The 22829-nt window shown below is 42.1% G+C and overlaps 1 protein-coding gene across 1 annotated transcript in view; it reads left to right on the top strand.

Moving 5' to 3' along the window:
- Positions 1-20405, top strand: part of RERG (RAS like estrogen regulated growth inhibitor) — a gene marked incomplete at its 5' end in the record, with an annotated part of 108279 nt that extends 87874 nt beyond the window's left edge. Inside the window, 3 exons of the mRNA XM_082498778.1 lie at positions 5034-5090; positions 19161-19234; positions 19943-20405. Coding sequence (XP_082354904.1) covers positions 5034-5090; positions 19161-19234; positions 19943-20350 — 539 coding nt within the window. The 3' untranslated portion in view covers positions 20351-20405. The remainder of the gene's footprint in view (positions 1-5033; positions 5091-19160; positions 19235-19942) is intronic.
- Positions 20406-22829: the final 2424 nt, after the last annotated feature.

The raw sequence follows: 22829 nt of genomic DNA, 5'->3' as shown, positions 1-22829 counted from the left end.
TTTTGGCTCATTCTTAGTATTAGAGTTAAGAATGTCTAAATAATGCTGACGGGTCAAACAGGGTGCGCGCACTTTTGCTAAGGTGAGAAGGAAGTAATGCCCATCTCAATTCTTTCTATGCAGCATTGCTTAAGGACATGGGCAAGTTTCATGACACTTTGCCCAAAGGGTCATTTACGCTAACTGCAGAAATCTGAGCACTATGGCTGTAAGCGTAGTGAATTCCTAATGTCCTCACTTCTGATTCTTCTGCTGGCACAATTTATTTTACTAAAAGGTGATGTAATCTAGCAGAAAGTGAGCTCAACATAAACAAAATGGCTCCACAGTAATACCCCTGCTCTCGGAGGATGATTGCTAGGGCAGGCGGCAAGAGCCAGCAAGCTGGTCTCCGGACTGACAGCCGGAGCACTTGGATGCCCTTCCCAGCTCTCCTCTCATTGACTATTTTCAGTCAAATCAGATAGCAAAGTGACGTACATTGTTTTAATACTCAATTGGATGTCACCAGCACCCCTAATGAGGCAAAAGTGAAGACATTTCCCTGCCAGCATAGTTTGCAATAGTTATAAACAGGACAGACACTGGATCAAGAGCATCTCACGTTCCCCCTCTGTGAAGTGGAGCTGCTAGTCTTCAGCCACGTAAAAATGTGTGGAAGCTCCACAGGATGGGCTGTGACCGTTGACATGAAGGAGAGAAGGAGAGCAGGGGTACTTTGAGGGAATCAGCCAGGCCGAAGAGGGGATGCTGAGCAGAGCCAGCCCCACAGGAGCAGCAGCTTTGCCCAGCCCCAAGTGCACGTGCCCCCAAGACTGGCACGGAGCCCACAGCACTGAAGTGACACTTCCCCACTCACCTGGGGCTGTGCTGAGGTGTCATTTTCTTCCCTTCGCCGGGCCCAAGCAAGCATTACGCAAGTACTTTATTACCCACAGTGTAGAGCGAGCAACTCTCTGGGCTTGCTGTGCTCCCCACCGAGACCTGCCGGCAAGGGACACTAATTGCCATCTGGCCCTACACATGGCAGCTGCCTCCCTCCCTTTCTTTTCTTTGGGTCCCTCCTGAGTACATGATTGATTATTATTTCTGCATACAGGCCTCCCTGCTGGAGACAAATACAACCTACTTTTTCCCTCTTCATCAGAGCTCACATTTGTGATCTGGAATTCTTCACTTCTGTAGCACTCATTGCCTGTACCGTTTCATGCCTTTGTACATAGCCATACCTCTCTTCTACCAGACTCATCTCAGCTGGTGCAGTCCACATCTACCTTTCCTTCTTATCTCCTGTCACCTTCTCACCTCCTTCATTTGGGCCACCTCCAAAATCAGCTCTTCTCCCTCTCTTCCTTCAGAGCTGCTGCTCTCTATCACCTGTCTCAGACACTAGTGCTTGACAGATTTTGTTCCAGTTCCCTTGATCACTTTGACCCTCCTTTTCAGCACTTTCCATCTACAAGTACAAGGTTATCATAACTAAGTGGACCGTATTTAAATATGAAAAGAGCTGGACAGGTTCCCCCCCTCTCTTCTGCCTTTTATCCCTCTCCATTAGCTACTCTAGGTCCAGGCACAGGCTGAGGGTAAGGCACTGCAACACAGGTAGCACATCACTGCTTCTGCCTCAGAGTATGGCTGTGAAAGTAGAAAGCATTTTTAAAATCTGCTCTTGAAAAAGAAGATGGTAGGGAGTCTTCTGAAAGTATGTCAGGAGAACTTTTACCCTGCATCAGTTCCTCAGTCAAAACGGAAAAAGGAAAAAAAAAATATTCTGTGTATTTTACTAGCAATTAGAGAACCTATTACTAGCAATTAGAGAAGAGTCATGACCAAATTTTTGAAACATCAAGATGTTTAAATTATTCCAGCTGAGGTAAAATATGGGGAATTTACTTTGGCTTTATAAATCTTAGAGAATCAGTCTGGCTTTGTCACGTAAATAAACCACATAATAGGTTTTCTAGAGATAGGTAACACAAGTGGACAAATCATAGAATGGTTTGAGTTAGAAGGGACCATTAAAGGTCAGCAAATCATCTCAAGCTTGGTGACTTGTATCCTATAAATGCCTCTCCGTCTTTCCACTAACTATAGAGGGAGACTAGATATTTAGCTAAACTTTCTTCATATGGCTAAAACTGGTTTAAATTAATCCTATCTGACTGGAATAAAAATGGTAAATCGGTGGATCAAAAGCTGGACATGAGCCAGCACAGCACGCTCGCAGCCCAGAAAGTCAACTGTGTCCTGCGCTCCATAAAAAGAAGTGTGGCCAGCAGGTCGAGGGAGGTGATTCTGCCCCTCTACTCTGGTGAGACCCCACCTGGAGTACTGCGTCCAGCTCTGGAGTCCTCAGTACAGGAAAGACATGGACCTGTTGGAGCGAGTGCAGAGGAGGGCCACAAAAATGATCAGAGGGCTGGGGCACGTCTCCTATGAGGACAGGCTGAGAGAGTTGGGGTTGTTGCCTGGAGAAGAGAAGGCTCCAGGGGACCTGATTGTGGCCTTTTGATACTTAAAGGGGGCCTACAGGAAAGATGGGGACAAACTTTTTAGCAGGGCCTTTTGGAATAGGACAAGGGGTAATGGTTTTAAACTAAAAGAGGGTAGATTTAGATTACATATAAGGAAGAAATTTTTTATAATGAAGGTGGTAAAACACTGGAACAGGCTACCCAGAGCAGTGGTAGGTGCCCCATCCCTGGAAACGTTCAAAGTCGGGTTGGATGGTGCTCTGAGCAAGCTGATCTAGCTGAAGAGGTCCCTGTTCCTTGCAGGGGTGTTGGACTAAATGACCTTTAAAGGTCTCTTCCAACCCAAACTATTCTATGATTCTGTGTCCTGGTGCAGACATCATCATGGATGGAAAATAAGCTACACAGAGATGTTCATGAGTATAATGACATTCACATTAGGACTATGACCATGAGCCAGCACTGTGCCCTTGTGGCCAAGAAGGCCAATGGCATCCTGGGCTGTATTAGAAGGGGGGTGGTTAGCAGATCGAGAGAGGTCCTCCTTCCCCTCTACTCTGCCCTGGTGAGACTGCATCTGGAATATTGTGTCCAGTTCTGGGCCCCTCAGTTCAAGAAGGACAGAGAGCTGCTGGAGAGAGTCCAGCGTAGGGCAACTAAGATGATTAAGGGAGTGGAGCATCTCCCTTATGAGGAAAGACTGAGGGAGCTGGGTCTCTTTAGTTTGGAGAAGAGGAGACTGAGGGGTGATCTTATTAGCGTTTATAAATATATAAAGGGGGAATGTCATGAGGATGGAGCCAGGCTCTTCTCAGTAGCAACCAATGATAGGACAAGGGGTAATGGATTCAAGCTGGAACACAAGAGGTTCCACTTAAATTTGAGAAGAAACTACTTCTCAGTGAGGGTGACAGAGCACTGGAACAGGCTGCCCAGGGAGGTTGTGGAGTCTCCTTCTCTGGAGACATTCAAAACTCGCCTGGATGCCTTCCTGTGCAACCTCATCTAGGTGTTCCTGCTCCGACAGGGGGATTGGACTAGGTGATCTTTTGAGGTCCCTTCCAATCCCTAGCATACTGTGATACTGTGACTTGAAAAGTTACTTTGGCCACATTCGCTCTGAGGGCGAAAGAGAGCATTTCTGCAAAGGCTAAAAAAAAATAAAGAAGTAGGATTTCCTAAGAAAAATAGAAACTTAAAATAACAGTGATTTAAAATTGCTTCTTGTGCAGTGATCTCATTTCCTTAGAATCAGCTTCTTACTACCCCTCCAAGTGTGAGGCATAGTTAAATCTTCCTGAAAACTAATGTTCTGATTGTATTTTTAAAATAGGTTCCGTTTAAGCAAAGCTTAATTTATTGTACTTATTCTGCAGAGTGTTGCTGTGTCCTTCTCTTGGGTACAGTAATCTGGGATGTGGGGCATTCTTATCGCTTTAATTTTGAAAAGGATCAGAACTGGGTTTAGTTGTCACCTTTTACTGTCCATCTGCAACTGAAAGAATGGAAATATCCTGTAGGGCTGACAACAAGGAAGATTTTCCTGCAGCTGAAATCACTGCAACCATAGTTACTGCAGTGATGGCTCTAGCTCCATCTTGGAAATGCAGAAAGGATTATGAATAGTTCACAGGCTGAACACTTTGTTTACACTAGTAGAAATTCAAGGCTTTGCTTAGTTTTAAATTATAACATAATCAATATCCTGACAAAGCTTTTATGAATTGTTTTTAAAGGGGGTGAAGGGATAGAAAAATATAAGAACATAAGTAGCAAGATCTTAACCCATAAATTGAAACTGAGAACTAGTCATCAAGTACTCCAACAAAACCTAAAGATTTATTTCTACTTCTGCAAATTCATTAATAGTTTTTGTTGATGATTGGTTTAAAATATTATAGCTGATTCCTTCAAGTGACAAGTAGGCAAAACACGCAAGATAAATTGTTGCAAGGAAGGCATGCCGAAATACAGAACAAAGCTATTTAGCCAATTATATGTTTACTTCCAGGGTTTAAAATCTGAAGGGAAAGTTTTTGAGAATTAAATTATTTTGAACATCCCTAGTTTTGAAGCTTCAAAGCATGCTGGTTCAAAAACTGCCAACCCTTTTTCCACTGGTTATGGGAAATCTAAAGCATCCAAAATAGTGTTTTTTTCAAAGGTCATCTGCTCATAACACTTTAGATAGGGTTGTTTTGGCTTTTTAATGGTAGAAGCTATTGTGACAAAAAAAAAAGGGGGGGAGGAGAGGGGGGGAGAGACTACTGTTGAAAATCTCTTGGTATTTTGTCCTGTATTGTTGCATGGGTAAATGATTAATGCTGTAGAGAGTTTTTGGTTTTGTTTTCATTTTGTTTCCCCCCTCCAAAAGGGTAAAGTGGGCCACAAACTGTGAAAGGTCTCATCTGCCCCACTAAGCAAAGCTGAATTCTGCTCACAGTTCAGGGGAGCTGCTACATGCCCATTCCCACAGAAGAGTTTTCTGGGAAAGCTTTAAAAACCATATGAGTTGATGGCTTGTGCATCTCACCTGGAATCTTTTTGTTCCTCCAGCTCTCGTGGTACGCTTCCTGACCAAACGGTTCATCTGGGAGTACGACCCGACACTAGGTAGGTTGCATTTCATTCTATAGACGTGGTATGCTGTATATAATGGCACGGCCGAAGTAATGGAAAGTCATAGAATTAAAATTCCAAGCCTCAGTCAACCTTTAAATTTGCTGTAAAAAGCTTCTCTATGGTCATTTAAAGCTGGAACAAATTATTACCTAAGATGGCAGAAGAGAGAAGCAGTAACACACTGAAACAAAAGTAGAATTAATATATAAGGCACATGCCTGCCCACACAGAAGTCAGTGGGAGTTTTGACATTGAAAGCAGTTGTGTTAGTATTTCACTCTGAAAATTATTTAGTGTGCAATCAATTTTCTGCTTTTGGATAACCCAAACATCAGCTGCTAGAAAATAAGATGTCTGGGATACAGGTCTCAAAAATTCAAGGGGGGGGGGGGGGGGGAAAGTAGGTACTTAGAGTCAATCTACCTATGCTCAGGTAAGTTTTGGTTCTCGCTTTCAAACATACATTGTGTCTCACTTTTTGGGTGACCACACAGTGACACCAGTCATCAGAAGAGCATCCACATCTCCTCCACTAAGCTTCCACTTAGCTGTGTTGGGTCTGGCACAGATATCTCAAAAAAAAAAAAAAAAAAACCAAAAAAAAAACAAACCAATACATCATTTTAAGAGCCTGACAATAGAAGTAGTATGTCAAGTGTTTTGTATCAGTATAGTCTGAGTTCATTAATGTCGTACTTTTGCATGCAGTGTCTGTGTATCCTTGTTGCCTTGTTTAAGCACACAAACGAAGTTATTAGCAAGCTGCAAGGTTTATTATTTTTTGCCCCATTATAAAGGCCCTACGTCCTTTTTGGTGTACAAGACTTGACATTTGTTTCTGTTTTACAAATGAATACAACTGCAAATTAACCATGCCCCTCAGGAATCTAATCGTCTTCTGTTTGCAACACTGAAAGCTTTCACACAGACAACAGTCCTATCTCTATAAAACAAAAATTAAATCTCCTCGGACTTACTGAATTGTACGTTCCCATTCAGTTTAGAGGACAACTGCTCAAATCATGTATTACAGAGTTAATGCGAAGCTAAGTGCTTTAAGTTGCTCAGAGGAAAATGTTTGAGAAATGCAAAAACTATTATCAATAAGTTATTTCTTAATCACAGTAATCTCTGTTGGAAGCTGCCTGCCAAAGACTGTTCTTTGAAGTACCATTTTTTCAAACTGTGGACCACAATGGGATTCAAAGGAGGCTCTGAAGCATTAGAAAAAAAATCTGAAATTTTAACCACTATTCAGCCCTTCAGAAATCAACCAGAAAGGCACTGTACTTTCAAAAGCTTTGAGAAACAGTGCTTTAAAGAACCCGTTTCTGTCTTTATCATGATCATCCTGGAGCGATCTAGTGGCCAGTTACCTGTAAACATCACTAAGCTGAATTTACTGACAAGTTTTAGCTGAATGGATTAATTTCTTCTCAGCAGTCGTGGACCGGCAGTTGGGTGGGAAGAGGGATATCTATATATTCCACCAATACAAAGTTTAGGTTGTGTCAGTGAGACCCATTTGCCCTACAGGAAGAATAAGTAGCTTTGTCAAGTAACTTTGAAAGGGCAGGAATAAACCAGATTCAAACCATCTAGCTACTAAGCCTCAGGAGGTTTTGCCAAAAAAATCACTGGGGCTATGACAAAAGCGTCATATTTATAGTTTATTTCTTATGTCAAGTGTTAAACCACCCATTACTCCTCTGATGCAAGGAATCCCCAGATAATTCTTATTTTTAGGAAAGCTTTCACCAAGCTGTACAAGACCTGATGGAAATTCAACATTACCCTAAACTAAGCATCAGGGTAAAAAAAAAAACTCGTCCTCTTAATTCAAGGGTGGCACATTTTAACTGGAAAGGGAAAAACACACCTTATAAATATTCTTTACTACCCTAACCTGCCAGAAGAAAATGAAGGACCATATTTTTAGCAGCATCTGGATATACTGCTGTATCTCCAGGAGCCAAATTACAAACCACAAAATAACATTCGCTGGCGGGAGGAGCATCACTGAATCTTGCAAGCTTTGGCACGTGGAGCTGCTGCTGAAGTCAGGGCTTTGCAGCTCTGCCACTTTTGTGCATGATGTTGGATCTCTGCAAGCATCAGTACAACAGCTGCATCTTTGCAAAAGTACATTTTCCTGTGCTTTTTATTTTACTATTCTCAGCCAAGGGGTAACAACTGCAGCAAAGGTCATTTTCTGCAGCGTATTAACTGTCAGCCTTGACTTCTCCATCATTTCTGCTTAACCGGCGAGTCACTGTCACCATCTTGGCATGTTTGGGCTTTGGGGTTTTGGGGGTTTTTTGTTTGTTTGTTTGTTTTGGTTTTGTTATTGTTGTTTTGTTGGTGGTGTTTTTATTTTCTTTTTTTAAGTGCCTAATCCCTCAGGCTAAGTGTTTATCTGGCATCATCAAGGCAAATGAGTTTTCCCTTTCAACCTTGATTTATAATAAGTCACACAACTATCCCACATGTGCAGCAGAATTAGAAGGTTCATTGAAAGAGCTCTATGTAAAAATAGGCTGGAACCTCACATTGTAAAAAAAAAGTAGTTGTTTTCTAAAATATTAAAGGTATAAATTCAGCATTAAACTTAGTCTTCTTCATCTCATTAAATACATACTGAGAAAGAGGATTGGGTTACTGCATGGATTTCACCAAAATTCATTAATGTTTATATAGTTTTTATCTAGAACCCAACACAAATTAATAAGCAAGTTCTGCATGGTGTTAGAAGGCCTAAAAACACTTGGCCTGGTTAGGGCACCACTTAAGCCGCAGCCTAAACGCACTTCACAAACATAAGCAACACATGTAATACAGAACTGGAAATTTGTGCTGTATTTCGGTTTGGCTCTATTAAGAGATTCATAGAAGCAGCATGAAAACAAGCATTCCTGTGTACCACTTCGGCAGGGCTTGCTGGGAACGGGGTGGCAGGAGGCTGGCAATTTGCCTGCCACCGAGACGGGTGGGCTCGAGGGGGGAGTTTGCGGCCTGCAAGCAGCGGCCCTCACAGCAATGCCGCTGCAGGTGGTCCGCTCGGGGCTCGACCGCCTCACTGCTGCCCCACAACCAGAAGCGTCTAAGTGCGTAACACCTGCCAGCCAGCATCATCTCAGGGATGGACATACTCTATGGGGATGAGTTTCAAGGTGGACACGCAAAGACCTTTATTTGGCCACCTATCCCCTGCGGGTAAACTCATGGGCTGGATGTAGGACTCCCATGAACCTCAGTGACCCAGGGCTTCACACTGTGATTTTCAAAGCTGCTGTGAATAGCTGGTTGCCTCAGTGCCAGTAAATAGGAGTAACAGCCTGGATCTCAGCAAGTTCCCCCATGAGCTAGTGGCAGTGCCCAGAATTTAGGGCACCTTCACCTGACCTCAAAGATGGAGAGATACTGTTGTTTGCTGTCAAACAAGTGATATTTAATTGATTTTAAAATTGGAGATGCTGAATCAGAGTAAGTCATCAAGGGAACTGGTAAATTTGTCTTCCTGGGGGGCGAAACAGGAGGAGGAAGCCCAAAGTCTCATCACAGCAGTAGGCAGACAGCACTGATGGCCTGCACTTCATGGGCAACAGCAAATTACCTGCCTCCATGAGCCATGACATGCAGGGAGAATCTCCTGGATCAAGTGATGAAACAAGAAAATTCATCATAGCAGTGGCAAAGTGGGTGCTTTTTTAAAAAAGTTTTGTGGTATTTCTCCAAGAACGTATTTGTTGTTCTACCATAATCAGGACAATTTACTTAACTAGAAACAGAGCTGGGATATTAACTTTTTTTTTTTTTTAAAAGAGGGGATTATGAACTGGGTTGTGTCACTTGTTCTGAATTAGCATTTTTATGTACAGTTGGGAGAATTGGGTGCTTTCTGAGGTGCAGGGACTTAAACCATTCGTTTTTGCCGTGTAGGGAAACGCCCAAGCAGATGAAACCTCAAGGACGTGCAGGAGACCAGTTCCTCAGTTCTTTTCTCGATTCTGTCACTGATTTGTTGCCCGCAGTCTCTCTGCCTCTGCTTCTCACCTATAAAATCCTTCATCTCATAGAATGTTGTCATAGAAAGGTTCTTTACATAAATGGTACGCATTAGAGTTAAGACTCACATATCAAAAGTGCAGAGAAACACCAACCATTTCTCTAAAGACTGAATTTTAAACAGAAATCTACTTATAAAATAACAGCAACCAAGGAGATAATATTTTTGTTGACCTTTCTAAAACTCGCTTGGCTTTCTTGCACTATCCCTAGATGTCTTTATCTGCTCACGTATTTCATCGAACTTTGCTAATCCTCTGAAAGGAAAACTGTCTCGGAGCAGATAATCAGCAGAACAGTGCCTTCATAGAAGGGCCAGTCCATCATGCAAAGAGAAAGCATAGGAGATTATTTAATTTGAATAGGGTAGAGAAAATTCAATACTTTGGAGAAGCAGAGGTAACCATAAAGAAACATGAGTCTAAAGAAAAATCAGAATTTTGTTAGGACTACTAGATTAATAGTGACATTTTTAAAGAGTATTTCTTCCAACTATGTTACTGTTTCTTTAGGTCTCTCAGGTTTTTGTTCATTTTTTTCTACTGGGAGAGGGGGGAAAAACCTGAGTTGGTGTTTCTATAAAGTCCTGTCTAATGCAGCATACAGGCAATCCATAAGACACTGCCAAACATGTTTAAAATGTGTGGGTATCAGTAAAATAGCAAAGACAGGAGATAAGGTGCTACAATTTGCTGTCCCACTGGCTTAATTATGAAAGGACCCTGATAGCACCATTCTTCTCCAGCATAACATGAAACAGCCAAACGACTGCAGAAAGGTACACTAGGTAGACAAGTGCTTGAGGGAGACAGACACCTCTGTTAGTGCCCTGAATTACCGCACAGCAGAGAATTTCATCTCCAACAGACCAGCTCAAGACTTAAAAATTTCATCGCTGTTGACAAGAACAGCAGAAATCACTTTGCAAAGGTATTGTTTATATTGGCAAGAAGGCTTTTCTCATTGGAAAACTTGTTTCAAGGAAGAAGATTGTTTTTACAACTCAAAGAGTAGTTTTGCCTATATAACCACATCTGTAGATGGGGGTTCCGTTAGCAAAACGGTATCATTCAGGTACCACAATGGAATTCCGCAGGCACCATACATGATGTAATTAACATTACAGCACTAGCAAATATTGGTAGCCTGAGTTTCTTTTCTGCACCTGATAAATACAGATCTGTACAAACAACATCAATAGAGTGGGAAAGTATCCAAATTAGTGTCCATCAAAACAGCTGATAACCAGAAACAGCTTAGCAGTGGGAGCTAAGACCTCACTAAGAATAATTTCCTCTAGTAAGCGAAGATGCAAGAACTATCTTTCTGGGCTAATTTGGTGCCAATGCAGTCACAAAAAAGAGCTCAGGTCCTCGGGTCCAAATACAGTTCTCAAGGACTGTCTTTCTGTCGTTGTTGGGATGGACATGACACTGGACATCAAGTTGCAGCAATCCAATTTCTTTATTTAACAAGCAGTGCTTTTTTATATTCTTTTACCCAGGTGCTTATCTATGCATATATTCTAGCATTCTACTTTTGCCCGATACGCGCTCACATCACACGCTGTTCATGCTCTGGTCAAAGCCAGGATGTTTGCCAACCCTTATCTTTTTACTTAGCTCTTCTCAGGACTCCCCAGTCTCTTCAAGAGTACACAGATATCTTCTCAAGGTTAATGTTAAACTCGCATTCTGATCCCTCGGACCAGCCGAGGTTTCCCACATCTTTCCTCTCCGGTATATTCAGCTAACACGTTGCCTGGACAGCTGGAATACCATCTGAATACAAACTCTTCGTCCCCAGGGTTGCTTTCCCTGCTGCAGATCACAAGTTGAAGAAACACATGTCTTGGTATATTGTAGATTTCTAGTTTTCTTGACTTGTGGCTCACTCAACAAGTGTGTCTTAACACTCCTAAAAGTCTACTGCCTGGCTTTGCCATAAAAATACTAACTCCCAGCAGCACAGCTGAGAGAGAAACTGCCCAGACAACAAACAGAACTTTTAACAAAGGGGCCATAAGTGTTAATAAACCATTAACTGATGGTCCCTTCAGGCCAAGGGTGCAAAGGTTGACAGACCAGCAGCCCCAGGAGGGAGGCAGCCTGGGGGAGCCTCCCCACCCAGCCCTCTCTTCTTCCTGCTGCACAACAGGATACTGCAGGCTAGACAGTGCTATAGACCAGCTCATCAATATGCTCATGATTAAAAATAACCATTTTCCATAGCAAGCAAAAGAGGAGAGAGTTCTGCCATCATCTTGCAGAACTTTGCCTTCTGTGTATTTCATCTGAACACCCGTGTTGACAATTACAGCTTATCCAACCACAAGCTAGGAATAATGTATGTGGTCCAGTATGGGCTTTCAGCCCAAGTGAGAGGTAATGGTAACCAACCATTTGGGGCTAGGAGGAATGGTTGCCAACCTGTGTTTCAGTGAGTACCATGACAAATGTGTAGACACTTAATAAATTGCTGGAAAACAGCCTTATTTTTAAGCCAGACTCTAGCTATTAGTATCCTCAATTTTTATTAACAGAATTACTCATTCCTACTGCCTCAGTGCTTAAGGGATTCAGTCCTCAATAGTCCAGATTGTGCCTTTCTAGGTATCTTCCTGAGCTTCTATTTTTCCCCCACTTCAAAACCGTAGAAAGATTACTTAACTTGATATAGATTTAATAAGCTATATCATTTTTACTGTGCTCCTCAGCAGTAGGAATTTGTATTGAATGTCATCATTATGGCAATGAGCCGTGAAAGTATTCCCGATTTCTCTGAGGTGTTTGTAAGGAAATGGACTGGTATGGCCTAGAGCACCTAAAACCCCCAACACTGGCTTTTAAAATGCTTGACAAAGACTTGAAAAGATGAGATTGTAATTGAGAGCAGCAGAGGAAGGTGCTTAAAATAACATGGGAAGCAGTTATCTGAAAATGTAGTTTGTTTTCTTTCATATGAGTCTCAAGATGAAGATATTCCTGATGCCAGTAGTAAAAATATTGCCTTTTTACGGTAACTCAACAGACAGCAAAAATCAGGAATGACAGTGTCGGCTCTTGCTGTAGCTACAGCTGCAAAATATTTTGCCCCTACTCTTCTTGCTCCTCATATTCTGAAATGTTCTCCAGATGAGCAGAAGTTTCCAGTGCTTGCTTTTGTGCCTTCAGGAGAGCAGGCTTTTGTTTTGCTTGTTTTAGGTGTGAGAACAGTCTCACTGGTTAGCTTTCATTTGTATTGGCAGGAGCAAGGTGAGACTCACAGCTTCTCTAACAGAGAATTCTTGTTACAATCAAACAGAAAAGTGTAGCAAAATATGGTTTATTTAGGCTTAAACTTGTCATGGGCATAATTCCCACCAGGGACTAATTCCTCCGCTTAGTGTTGGTGGGAAAGTTAAATCAGAAAATTGAACAAAAAAACCCAAAAAACAATTAAAGCCTTGATGCTAACTCTCTACTAGTTAGTACTGCTCCAGCTTTGTTGGTTTTGGTTTAGCAATTGCTTTAGCATGCCTTAATGAATCAGTTCCCAAGTATCTGTGCACATTTTCTCTGCCTATCCCACCAAAAGCTGGATAAGGACAGAACCCGTAGGAAAGGAAGTGTAATACCACTCCGCTTCTGCTCAGAAGAAACCCAGTCTTCGCACACAGAAGAAAAAAATCACGTGCAGCAGAAGCCAACAAATAGACATACTTCCCATTATTTTTAGTGGCCTGCAAGAAAACTGCATTCTAGGATTTCTGTTTGGAGGCCCAAATATCTTATTTATTGGAAGTACCAACAAGAAAAGAATTTTTTTCTTTAGACTAGTTTTATATCTCCCACCTGTTCTACCTAAACAGCAAATTTTGGGAATGCAACAAATCCTTTCATACCAAGATGAGAATTTCATAGCCTATTGGGCTACACGTGCACTTGCCATTTATTTTCTTTCCCACTTTATTATAAAGAGGAAAAGATGATCAACACCAGACTTCTCACTGAGCAGCAGCCCTAATGAAGCCTCATTTCTTCTGAATTTGTTCTCCTTATTTCATACTGCAGCAGCTGTTTGCTTCGCATGTGTCCCCCATGAGTCCCCACAGCACCTGCAGCTTCTTGTAAGGTCACCTACTAATAGTCTTTGCCCATCTGCACGGGCCAGGGACAACCCATGTGCAGAGGCACGTGCCTGCAGACTGCCCAGAGCACACACTGGCTCTTCTGCCCTGTGCCCCCTTAGGGGCATGAGTAGGGTCTCTACCTTCCACCCAACCTGGATTTATACAGGGCAGAAATACTTGAGAGCTTTGCCTTGGACTGAAAACAGCAACTAGAAGCAGCTCGGCAAGCTAAGACACATTTGCTGCCTGCAGTGCCTCCCACATGACTACTTTGTGCTCAGCTTTAATCTGACCGGTTTGGGAATACCTGCTGTACTGCAGTCACAACTCTGATTACAGCAAAGGTAGCGTTGTAGAAGGCAGCCAAAGGAGCCGAAAATGAAGTTAGGAAAGAAACTCCTTTGCACATCACCGTATCAATTCCAAAAGCAGCATTCACAACAGCAGACTGCACGTGAAGCCGGCTAGACTCCCTAGAGTTGAATTAAATATCACTGCAGACAAATACCTTCTTTCATACACATTTTGGTTTAAATTTGTAGCTTGACATGAATGTTCACGTAGTACGAGTCATACATACAAAGCACATCACAGGTACTGTACAACCTCCTGGAACTTTTTCTTCTGTATTTCCTGACTCTTGGGGTTACACATGCAAAGACACAACACTGAAGAGTCCAAGTCCAATTATCAGAGCTGTCACAGTCAGAGTTTCCCCTCAGTAGCTTTCTTTTTACTACTTTTTCTTCTTTCACATGTGATAGTAATGATTGCAATAACAACGTACAGCATATCATTTACAGTTGAGGTTGTTCAGTCTGGAGAAGAGAAGGCTCCAGGGAGACCTTACAGCAGCTTTCCAGTATCTGAAGGAGGCCTAGAAGAAAGCTGGAGAGTGTAGTGATAGGACATGGATTCAAACTGAAAGAGGGTAGATTTAGAATAGATATCAGGAAGAAATTTTTCACTATGAGAGCGGTGAGACGCTGGAACAGGTTGCCCAGGGAAGTTATGGATGCCCCATCCCTGGAAGTGTTCAAGGCCGGGCTGGATGGGGCTTTGAGCAACCTGGTCTAGTGGAAGGTGTCCCTGCCCATGGCAGGAGGTTTGGAACTAGATCATCTTTAAAGTCCCTTCCAACCTAAAGCATTCTATGATTTGACAGTATTATTAATAAATAACCCAACTATGCTTACATTGGGGCCTATAGTATCAGTTAATAATGAGATGTGGGGATACACTGCATTAGCATTAAAAATGAGTTCTAAATACAACAGGGAAGTACTGTGCTTACTGTAAAACCACTGATAGTTGCAAACTAAAACCTCTTCTGTAAAGTAAATAATGGATGGAGTAAGTAACAGCCAGATGCAAGCAAAAAGAATACATTCAGCTGTTTGGGGAAAAGTGAGGCAAGGAAAGTTCTGAAAGGTGAAAAGTTCCTGAAGCAGCAAGGAAACATAGAGGGGACAAATTTTACAAAGGCAGGCTCAAGGAAGGGTGTAGAGAACATATCAAACAGCACTAGAGTTAGTAATGGAGGTACATTTTTTTCCCCAATGGGCTGTCAAAGTGACTGTTCTCAAATGTGATAGAGATAGGTGCCATCCTGATGGATGTCAAAGATTGCAGGAGTCTAAATGAGCAGGGAGTTTATTAAAAAAAAACAAAACACAAAACAAAACACAAAAACAACAGGAACTATTATTATGTAACCAGAAATAATTATGGGAAATTTTAGTCTTTGAAACATACTGCTGTATTTCTGTCCAACAAGACCTTAACCATAACTTAGAAGTTCATGCCTATTAGCTGAAGCTTTTTGGTCTGGAAACTCAGCTATAATTATTACACAAAAGCTCTTTCTCTAGGTCTCTTGCAGTTCTCAGGTCCAGCTGGCTGAAAGCCACAGTGAGACCAAAGTTTCTTAGACCATTTTCATATGTACTTGTTTTATTAACCTTTCTTGAAAAAAATGAACTCAAATTCTGAATGGAAACGGAGTTGGTGTCCCTCTGTACTTAAAAGCAAACCAAAGAGACCAGGCTGTTCCTTAAATTTACATGTAAAGTGATGTATATCATTACTCCATCTCAGCTGATTTACCTACTCCTACTACAAGCGTTTTCCTAAAAGCAATAAACCCTTCCGATGCAAATATTTCCTTCCAAAGCTGTGACATACCCCTGATATATATTGGCTGTTCAAAATAAACAAGTACTGAAAACAGCTTTTTACATCACAGCAAACATAAATCAAGACCTAGCAATTACTTCTCAGGTAATAGTTTTTCTCTAGAAAATATAATCTTCTGGAACAGCTATATTCAAATAGATCAGGATAGTCTTGGACAAAAAGGTTTGATAAATGACCAGCTAAGTCTTATAGAACAAAACCCTATTAAATATGTCACAATAAGCATAGTGCAAGGGTGCAACATGGACAAGCTGTGACTGAATATCATATCCACGGACAATCTATGGATCATGGACCTGAAAGTTTTCTCTATATAAGTTTAGTAGGGTTTTTTCCTTGCATTTTTGAAAAATCACATTGCTCAGCAGAATAGGGAGATTTATAACATGCTTATCAATACAGAAAGCCTCAGTGGAGTCTTTTAATTTTTTTTTTTTTTTCCAAAAATCATTATTTCCATAGTTATTCAGCAGCTGTGGTAATTTGAAAATTTTATCCAGTCTTCTTAATGATTTATTGTGGCAATATAGCATAGACTTAAAAACAAACTAACTGCTACCACTTTCCAACGTGTTTCTCAGGCCTTTTGACAGCTCCAAATATTTCTGGAATAAACTTAAATTTTTCGAACGGTAGGACTGTGAGAACCAAGAGTGCTTTGCACAGCAAGAGTGCCGGGGGATTGCAGCTTTATAACCAAGTGGGACCCTGAAATCTGGCGTCGGCTTTCAAAGCCACACAGCCAGCAGCACCTTTGATCTTGTTACTGGGAATATGAATAGAAGCACATCTCCAAACCAACAAGAACGGGTCAGATTTACTTACTTATGTTGAAGGAGAGCAAACCACCAAGTATGACTATTTCCACAGCGCTAGCAGCCTCAGGCACACCACGTTTCAGCCAGCAGCTCCCCAACTCTGCTTTGAGGCTGGCCGTTTTGACACCGAGTCCATGAAGAGCAAAACACAGCTCTGAGGTTTCTTTTCTACCTATGAGGCTTTAGCCGTACAGCTATAGATATAAAGTATAGGCATCACCTGGTGCAAATGACAATCTGAAGCTCAGAAAGTTGCCTATAGTCATCCTGGGGGCCACTGGTACAGTGTTACACTTTGCCCTTTCTACTTGACCATGATGATGCAAGCATAAGGCGTTTACAGCCTGGATTCATCTGACGAATTTTAGACTTCTAATTGCTTTTGAGGTGAGATTTATCCCAGGAGAGAGAGAACAGACAAGCTATATCCAGCACCTATTTTACTTCATCAACTCTAACAGGAGACAAGGGTGCTTAGCTGAGACAGACACCTGTGTTGTCAATGGTTTCAGTTAGGGATCCAGCAAGTATCTCAAGTCATCTCATTTCTCCCTAGCTGCATGTCTCAGAAAAAGTGCCACAGGGAACAAGATATTTATAAATCCCAAAACAAGGCAATGCATGTGTGAAGTACCATGGGATGGATATGAACGGACAGGAAATCACAACTTCAGGATTCGTAACTTAAAAGACCACCAGATTCTTCAGATGTTTCTGTTTCCTTAAAGGAAAAGCCATGTCCGTGATTACACTAAAAATGCTTTAAACATCCAGCTGTTTTACACTCATCATTAAAATTCAGCCAGCTACCACACATTCCAAAGCACAGGAACAGACACATAATTACTAAGATAAATTTACACTTATCCGACCCAAATCAGTGCTACTTGCCCAGGATCAAATTCCATCCCAACATGAGCAGTCAGAGTGAGTTAAACTTGCAAAATAAAGTGCCACCAGAGTCCTATTTTGAGAGCTCAAGTATCATTTAAGTATCGTGCTGCTTTCCCGTAGCAAGCACAAGTCCACTCCTTGAGATTTATTCACCCATTTCACAGGGAAGAGCCGTATGGCCTACCACACTCTGCCTCCTAAGAAAGGCATTTCACAGATATGCTGCAAACATGGTTGGATGAGCACTTTCTCAAGTTGTGTGGACCAGTTCTCAACAGCTACTTGTCAAGCAGGGCCAGATGGTTGAAGGCATTTAAACATTGCAAGGCCTAAACAAGTAAGGAGCTAATATCACATTACTCACTCAGAGAGCCATCTCCTTCACAGTACTCTTCCCCCAAAGAAACCAAGTGTAAGTTCCTAAATGACCTGGGACGTGGAGTGCTGCACAGGGAGTCCCAACCTAGCACTGCATGTTTTAGCCACTGAAATAACTTCTTGAAGGTGCATCACTGCAGCTTCCACACCAAACTGGAGCTCCTGCCTTTTCTGCTCTCCCCTGGGGGCATTGCTGCAGCTAGAAGGGTGTTCAGAAGGGACAGATAAGACATACCACTGAGAGACTTAGATATAGCTTACTCTGCTGCATAGGTGTAGCCTCAGGATCACAAGGGTGGAACTCCAACTCTTTCAACAGACTTGCAGTACTAAACAGAAGGGGTATTTACAGCCTTTAAAATACCTAGTGTTCATTGCCTGAATCCCTACAGCAAGATTGTTTGCCATCTGCCTAATTAAATTGACCATTTGTCCCTATTAGAGGCAGCTGTGCTACTTAAAGCAATTAAGGTGGCACAGGAGGGAAGTGACAATTTTGTTTTGGGAAGAGCGTGTTTGCAGCACTGACAGCATTGAAACATTCATCACTATGTAGAGGTGACATTCTTAAGTATGTAATGAAAAAAGGTATTCACCAAACATGAGCCCTGTCAGAAGTTCAAATTCAAGAAATGTGTTTCCTTAAAGATCTTTCGTTCCTATTGAGGACATTTGCACCAAATAAGAGTTACATCTCTGACGATGCAAAGCATTCATAGTCACTGGCCACAGCATACACATTTGCTTTTTGATATAGGACATCTGTGAGCTAGCAACAGTAATAAATCTGAATGTTAGCACAGATAATTTTCCAAGTTTTAGGTCAAATGCTATCAAATTTAACTTATCAGCTCATTAAGATAAAACAAGCCCTTTTGTCATTAGCTTTCTGATTACTTGCCTGGTCCCAGAACCTAGGACACAGTATATAGATTCTCTTTTTCCCTGTAGCATAGCGTGAATCCTTAATGCCCAGTGGTTATCGTTATAAATCATACACAGGGAAATCACTGCTTGAGCCCTTGCTAGAAGAGCGGAATGTGATGATTTCAGCATGTCTCAAAGAGACATTCCTAAAATAGCTAACTGTTCTGTAATTTTATCGCAGTGTAAGGCCTGAGCTTAGTGGTTAGGTTCCTTGATCTGTAACTGTACTGGTTTTGATCTTGTCGGACTTCAAGCTACGCAGTGACAGGCTTTTGAGCTGGATACTTTGAGAGTAGCGGTATTTGTGTTTCATAGGCAGCAGCCTTCCCTAGGAACAAACCTGAGAAATGGGCTGCAGCCTTGCAGAGCCCTTCACCGGAGGAAACTCTGTCCTTATGTGGGGCGCAGAGTGCAGCATCTACAGACATAGCCCTTTGTAGGTATACGACACGGGAAAGAAAGAGTTGTGCCATACGGGGAGAGGTAAAATAGTCACCATTGTAGAAAGGAGGACTTGAGCGTGCTCCAGAATGGCTGGAAGAGCTCCAGCAAATAAAATTTAGTGAAGCTCTATGTCACATCTCAGGTCTTGTGCTGGGGTAGCTGTAAGGAAGATGCAAAAAAAAAATTACTTTCTTTTAATACGTTTCACAAAATGTGTTCTTATTTTAGAGTCTACATATCGTCACCAAGCTACCATTGATGATGAAGTGGTTTCCATGGAGATACTAGATACAGCTGGTCAGGTGCGTGGGTACATGTACTATTATCCAATACCTTGGCTCAGATAGACAGCAGGGAAGGGGAGTGCGGTGGTGGCAGCAGTGTGGTGAGTGGCAGGTGTGCTCTGTGTCTGGGGACAGAGATTTGCTTCTGAGCAGAGTCCCTCCCCACCTCCACCACCATCAGCTTGCAGCAGACCCAACGTGCTGGATCCAGACCCTTCTGCGAGGGACCCTGCTTAGAGTTTTCAAATAGTGGAAGAACAAACAAAGTCAGGGTTTAGTCCAGTATTAAAGTGATTTTGTTTTCATTCCTTGATTCAGGGCCAACCCAACAACATGTTATTACTATGCACAAAGTCACGGTCTATTTCTGCAGTCAAGCGACGAGGCTCGACAGCTTCAGTCAATGTTTCCCAAAGTGAAGAGCAGTTTTGTCATAGCCAGGTCCCCCTTCCTTTCAAAAGGTGGAAGATGCTCACACTGCACAGTCCTATGCAGTTTGTGTGCTGGGTATCGTTCAACAGAGACCCTCTTCCAATTGCCTGCTCCCAGCCCATGGCGCCTTGGTAGAGCAGATCTCCTATGCCACATGATAAAAAAGGTGAAGTGCATAAAATACAAAGTCAAGTCGTGGCTTTGCAGGCTTTGGAGGACCAATGTCTGTCTCAAGGCCTGGAGTCTTTTTCATAAATCAAATTGCTAAGTCTGGTATCTGTCTTTTCAAAACAGGAGGACGCTATTCAGAAAGAAGGACATGTGCGATGGGGGGAAGGCTTCGTGCTGGTTTACGACATCACGGACAGAGGCAGCTTTGAGGAAGTGCTGCCACTTAAGAACTTGTTGGATGAAGTTAAAAAGCCAAAAAATGTCACCCTGATCCTAGTGGGGAACAAAGCAGACTTGGATCACTCCAGGCAGGTCAGCACAGAGGAAGGTGAAAAGCTGGCCACAGAACTAGCATGTGCTTTTTATGAGTGCTCTGCTTGCACAGGAGAGGGCAACATTATGGAGGCCTTCTATGAGCTCTGTCGTGAGGTACGGCGTCGAAAGATGGTCCAGGGCAAGACTCGGAGACGAAGTTCCACCACCCACGTCAAGCAGGCAATTAATAAGATGCTTACCAAAATCAGCAGCTAAAAAGAGCTGTACTAAGCCAGAGAAGCATTTTAGAGCATATTAGCTTGAAGTAGGGACGAGGCAGGCAGAGCACACTTAATCAAAAATGGTCAAAGCTTTGCAATTAAAAAAGATAGAAAAGACAAACCACACCACTTTTTTGAGTAACACGGCATCAGACTTTTTTCCTGTTTCAAAATGTATTTAGCCACACTGCTTCTGGCTAACATGGGGGAGAGGGGAAGGAAAAAAAAAGCGAACTCCAAAGGACTAGATGATTGTGGGGATTGGCACTGACAGAGCATCTTCTGCTTCTACAAGGCTGGCTCCAGTCCCCTGCAAGTCAGTAGTGCCTAAACATCATTTCCAGCCAGCCAGCTGCTCAGTATCTGTTGGAGAGCAAGATTCAGCCCTCGGTCCATCAACAACCATCACAACCAGTGTTCTCAAGGACTGAATACACATAGAGGCTGCTGCGTTGTACCAGAAAGTTCATCTGATACCTTTCACCAGCTCTAACTTGGTGCATTGTGTGCTTTTACTCCAAACTGTCCTTCCTTGTTGTTATTTTTGTCAAATATATGAGTGCTGATGTTCTTAGCAAGGTATGCAAAAAATACAGGAAAGGTCTATTTCATGGAGTGTTTAGCCAGCAGGACACACATTTCAACAGAGCTGAAGTTCAGCTGCTTTTCCAGATCCTCTGAAACTGCAGAATTCATCAAGAAATAATCAGCTAGTCCAGTGGCATTTCAGCATTTCCCCCTCAAAGGGCAGTACTGTACTTGGGGAAATGGGAGTGTATGTGTTGGGAAATCAAACTAAAAAAATAACCATATTACTATTGATTTAGTTATGGGTAGATTTTAGCTATTTTTTTTTACATTTTTGTTTTGGTCTTACTGCAATTCAAGTACTTCCTCTTATTCTATCTTATAGCGAAGAACAGAATCCACGGGAAGGCAAGTATTTAAAGTCTAAGCCCAAATGCAAGTCAGATGTGAATGGCCTCTACCATATCACAAGGCCATCATTTCCAGCTGTTTAAACTTCCAGATGTTGCTTCAAGCACTCTGTGGTTTAAACCAGCACGGTTTTTGTTTTGTGACTCTATCTATCTGGCACATTCAATTGAAAGTGCATTTTATCAGATTTTGGTGCCTGGGATGAAAGGTGTCCAGTTTTTTCTCCTCCCTTCTCCTCCCTCATGCATCTCATTTAAGCCAGCTGGCAAGTTCTGCCTTGTTGCTTGGCTTGTTAACTGTATGCTGAGAGATGCAAGAACCAAGACTGAAAGACTTTCATTCAGGTTGTGCTCATCTCCCACCCATTGCGTTGCATCCCTTTAGGCTTTAGGCAGTATGGTGTGCAGCTCAGACTGCCGTCATGTAGAAGAACCACAGCCCAAGGTTGGGATGACAAGTGGGAATATTAGCAGTATTCTCCTTTGAGGAACAGCCCTCTTGTAGCAACTACTTACAACTTTATTCTCCACTGCTTTGTACTTCATATTTCCCTCTGTGAGGAAGTAAAACCAAAAGGCTATCAAACGCAAATTGCCACAGAGTGAGGATATCTGGTTGGATAGCACTTTATGCAGTTATAAGTAGCCATATAAGAGGTGGAACTGGCTGGAGAATCAAGCCTGTACGTCCCTGTGGACAGAGAAAAGTCCCAAGTCAGGACTTTTCAAAAGGATTTGCTTAAAGATACTTTTCCAAAGTAAATTTTTTTGAACATTCTTTCACCCATATCTTTTACCCAACCAGCATCAAAGAACATCACATTCAGGTGTATATTTTATTTGTAATGTTGTTAATTTTCTGTTTCCTCCATTCTAGAGAGTGAAAATTCATTCCACTCTTCTGGAATAAATTCCTATATTTTGGTTGTCCTATTCAGGTATGTTGCCATACAGCAGCAATGCACACTGCAATGGAAACTTCACCATGTGCTTCTGGGCAGGAGGTTCTTGCAACAGGTGACGTCACTATCTCCATCACCTGTGCCCAAACTATTGGTCTAACTTTTGTTTAAAATAAAAAGAGAAGTTTTGCCATTTTAGTCCTAGTAGCAATGCAGAATCAATATGAGTGTAAAGGAAAGAGACAGGGCCTGTTCACGCACCGGTGGTCATTAGCTGAAGGTCTGAACTTGCAAACGTGTATGTTACAGCATTAGGAGCCAGAGTGAGCATTTCACTAAGTCATTCTGTTATCTTCCAAATCAGTGCTGCTGCATGAATCTGAAGTAAACAAAATCCTCACCTGCAATCCCATGGCAACATAGCTGATGAGGAAAGTGATTGTGTCGGTATTCTAAGCAATTGATTTATCGCTCTCTAAGACAACTTCAGCAGTTCTTTCCTCTGAAAACCTTTCTTGGGTCTCAGAGTAAAGCTGCGTTTAAAATATAAAAAGGTAATATATGAATTACAAGAGACAATAAATTAGCCATATTCATATTAGGAGAGTTGAAAGGAAGGAGAAGCTAAGTTATG

This window comes from Vanellus vanellus (genome assembly GCF_965231255.1).
Source record: "Vanellus vanellus genome assembly, chromosome: 1".
Lineage (NCBI taxonomy): Eukaryota > Metazoa > Chordata > Aves > Charadriiformes > Charadriidae > Vanellus > Vanellus vanellus.
The sequence above is the reverse complement of the archived record's forward strand: the minus strand, read 5'-3'. Positions and strand labels throughout refer to the sequence as shown.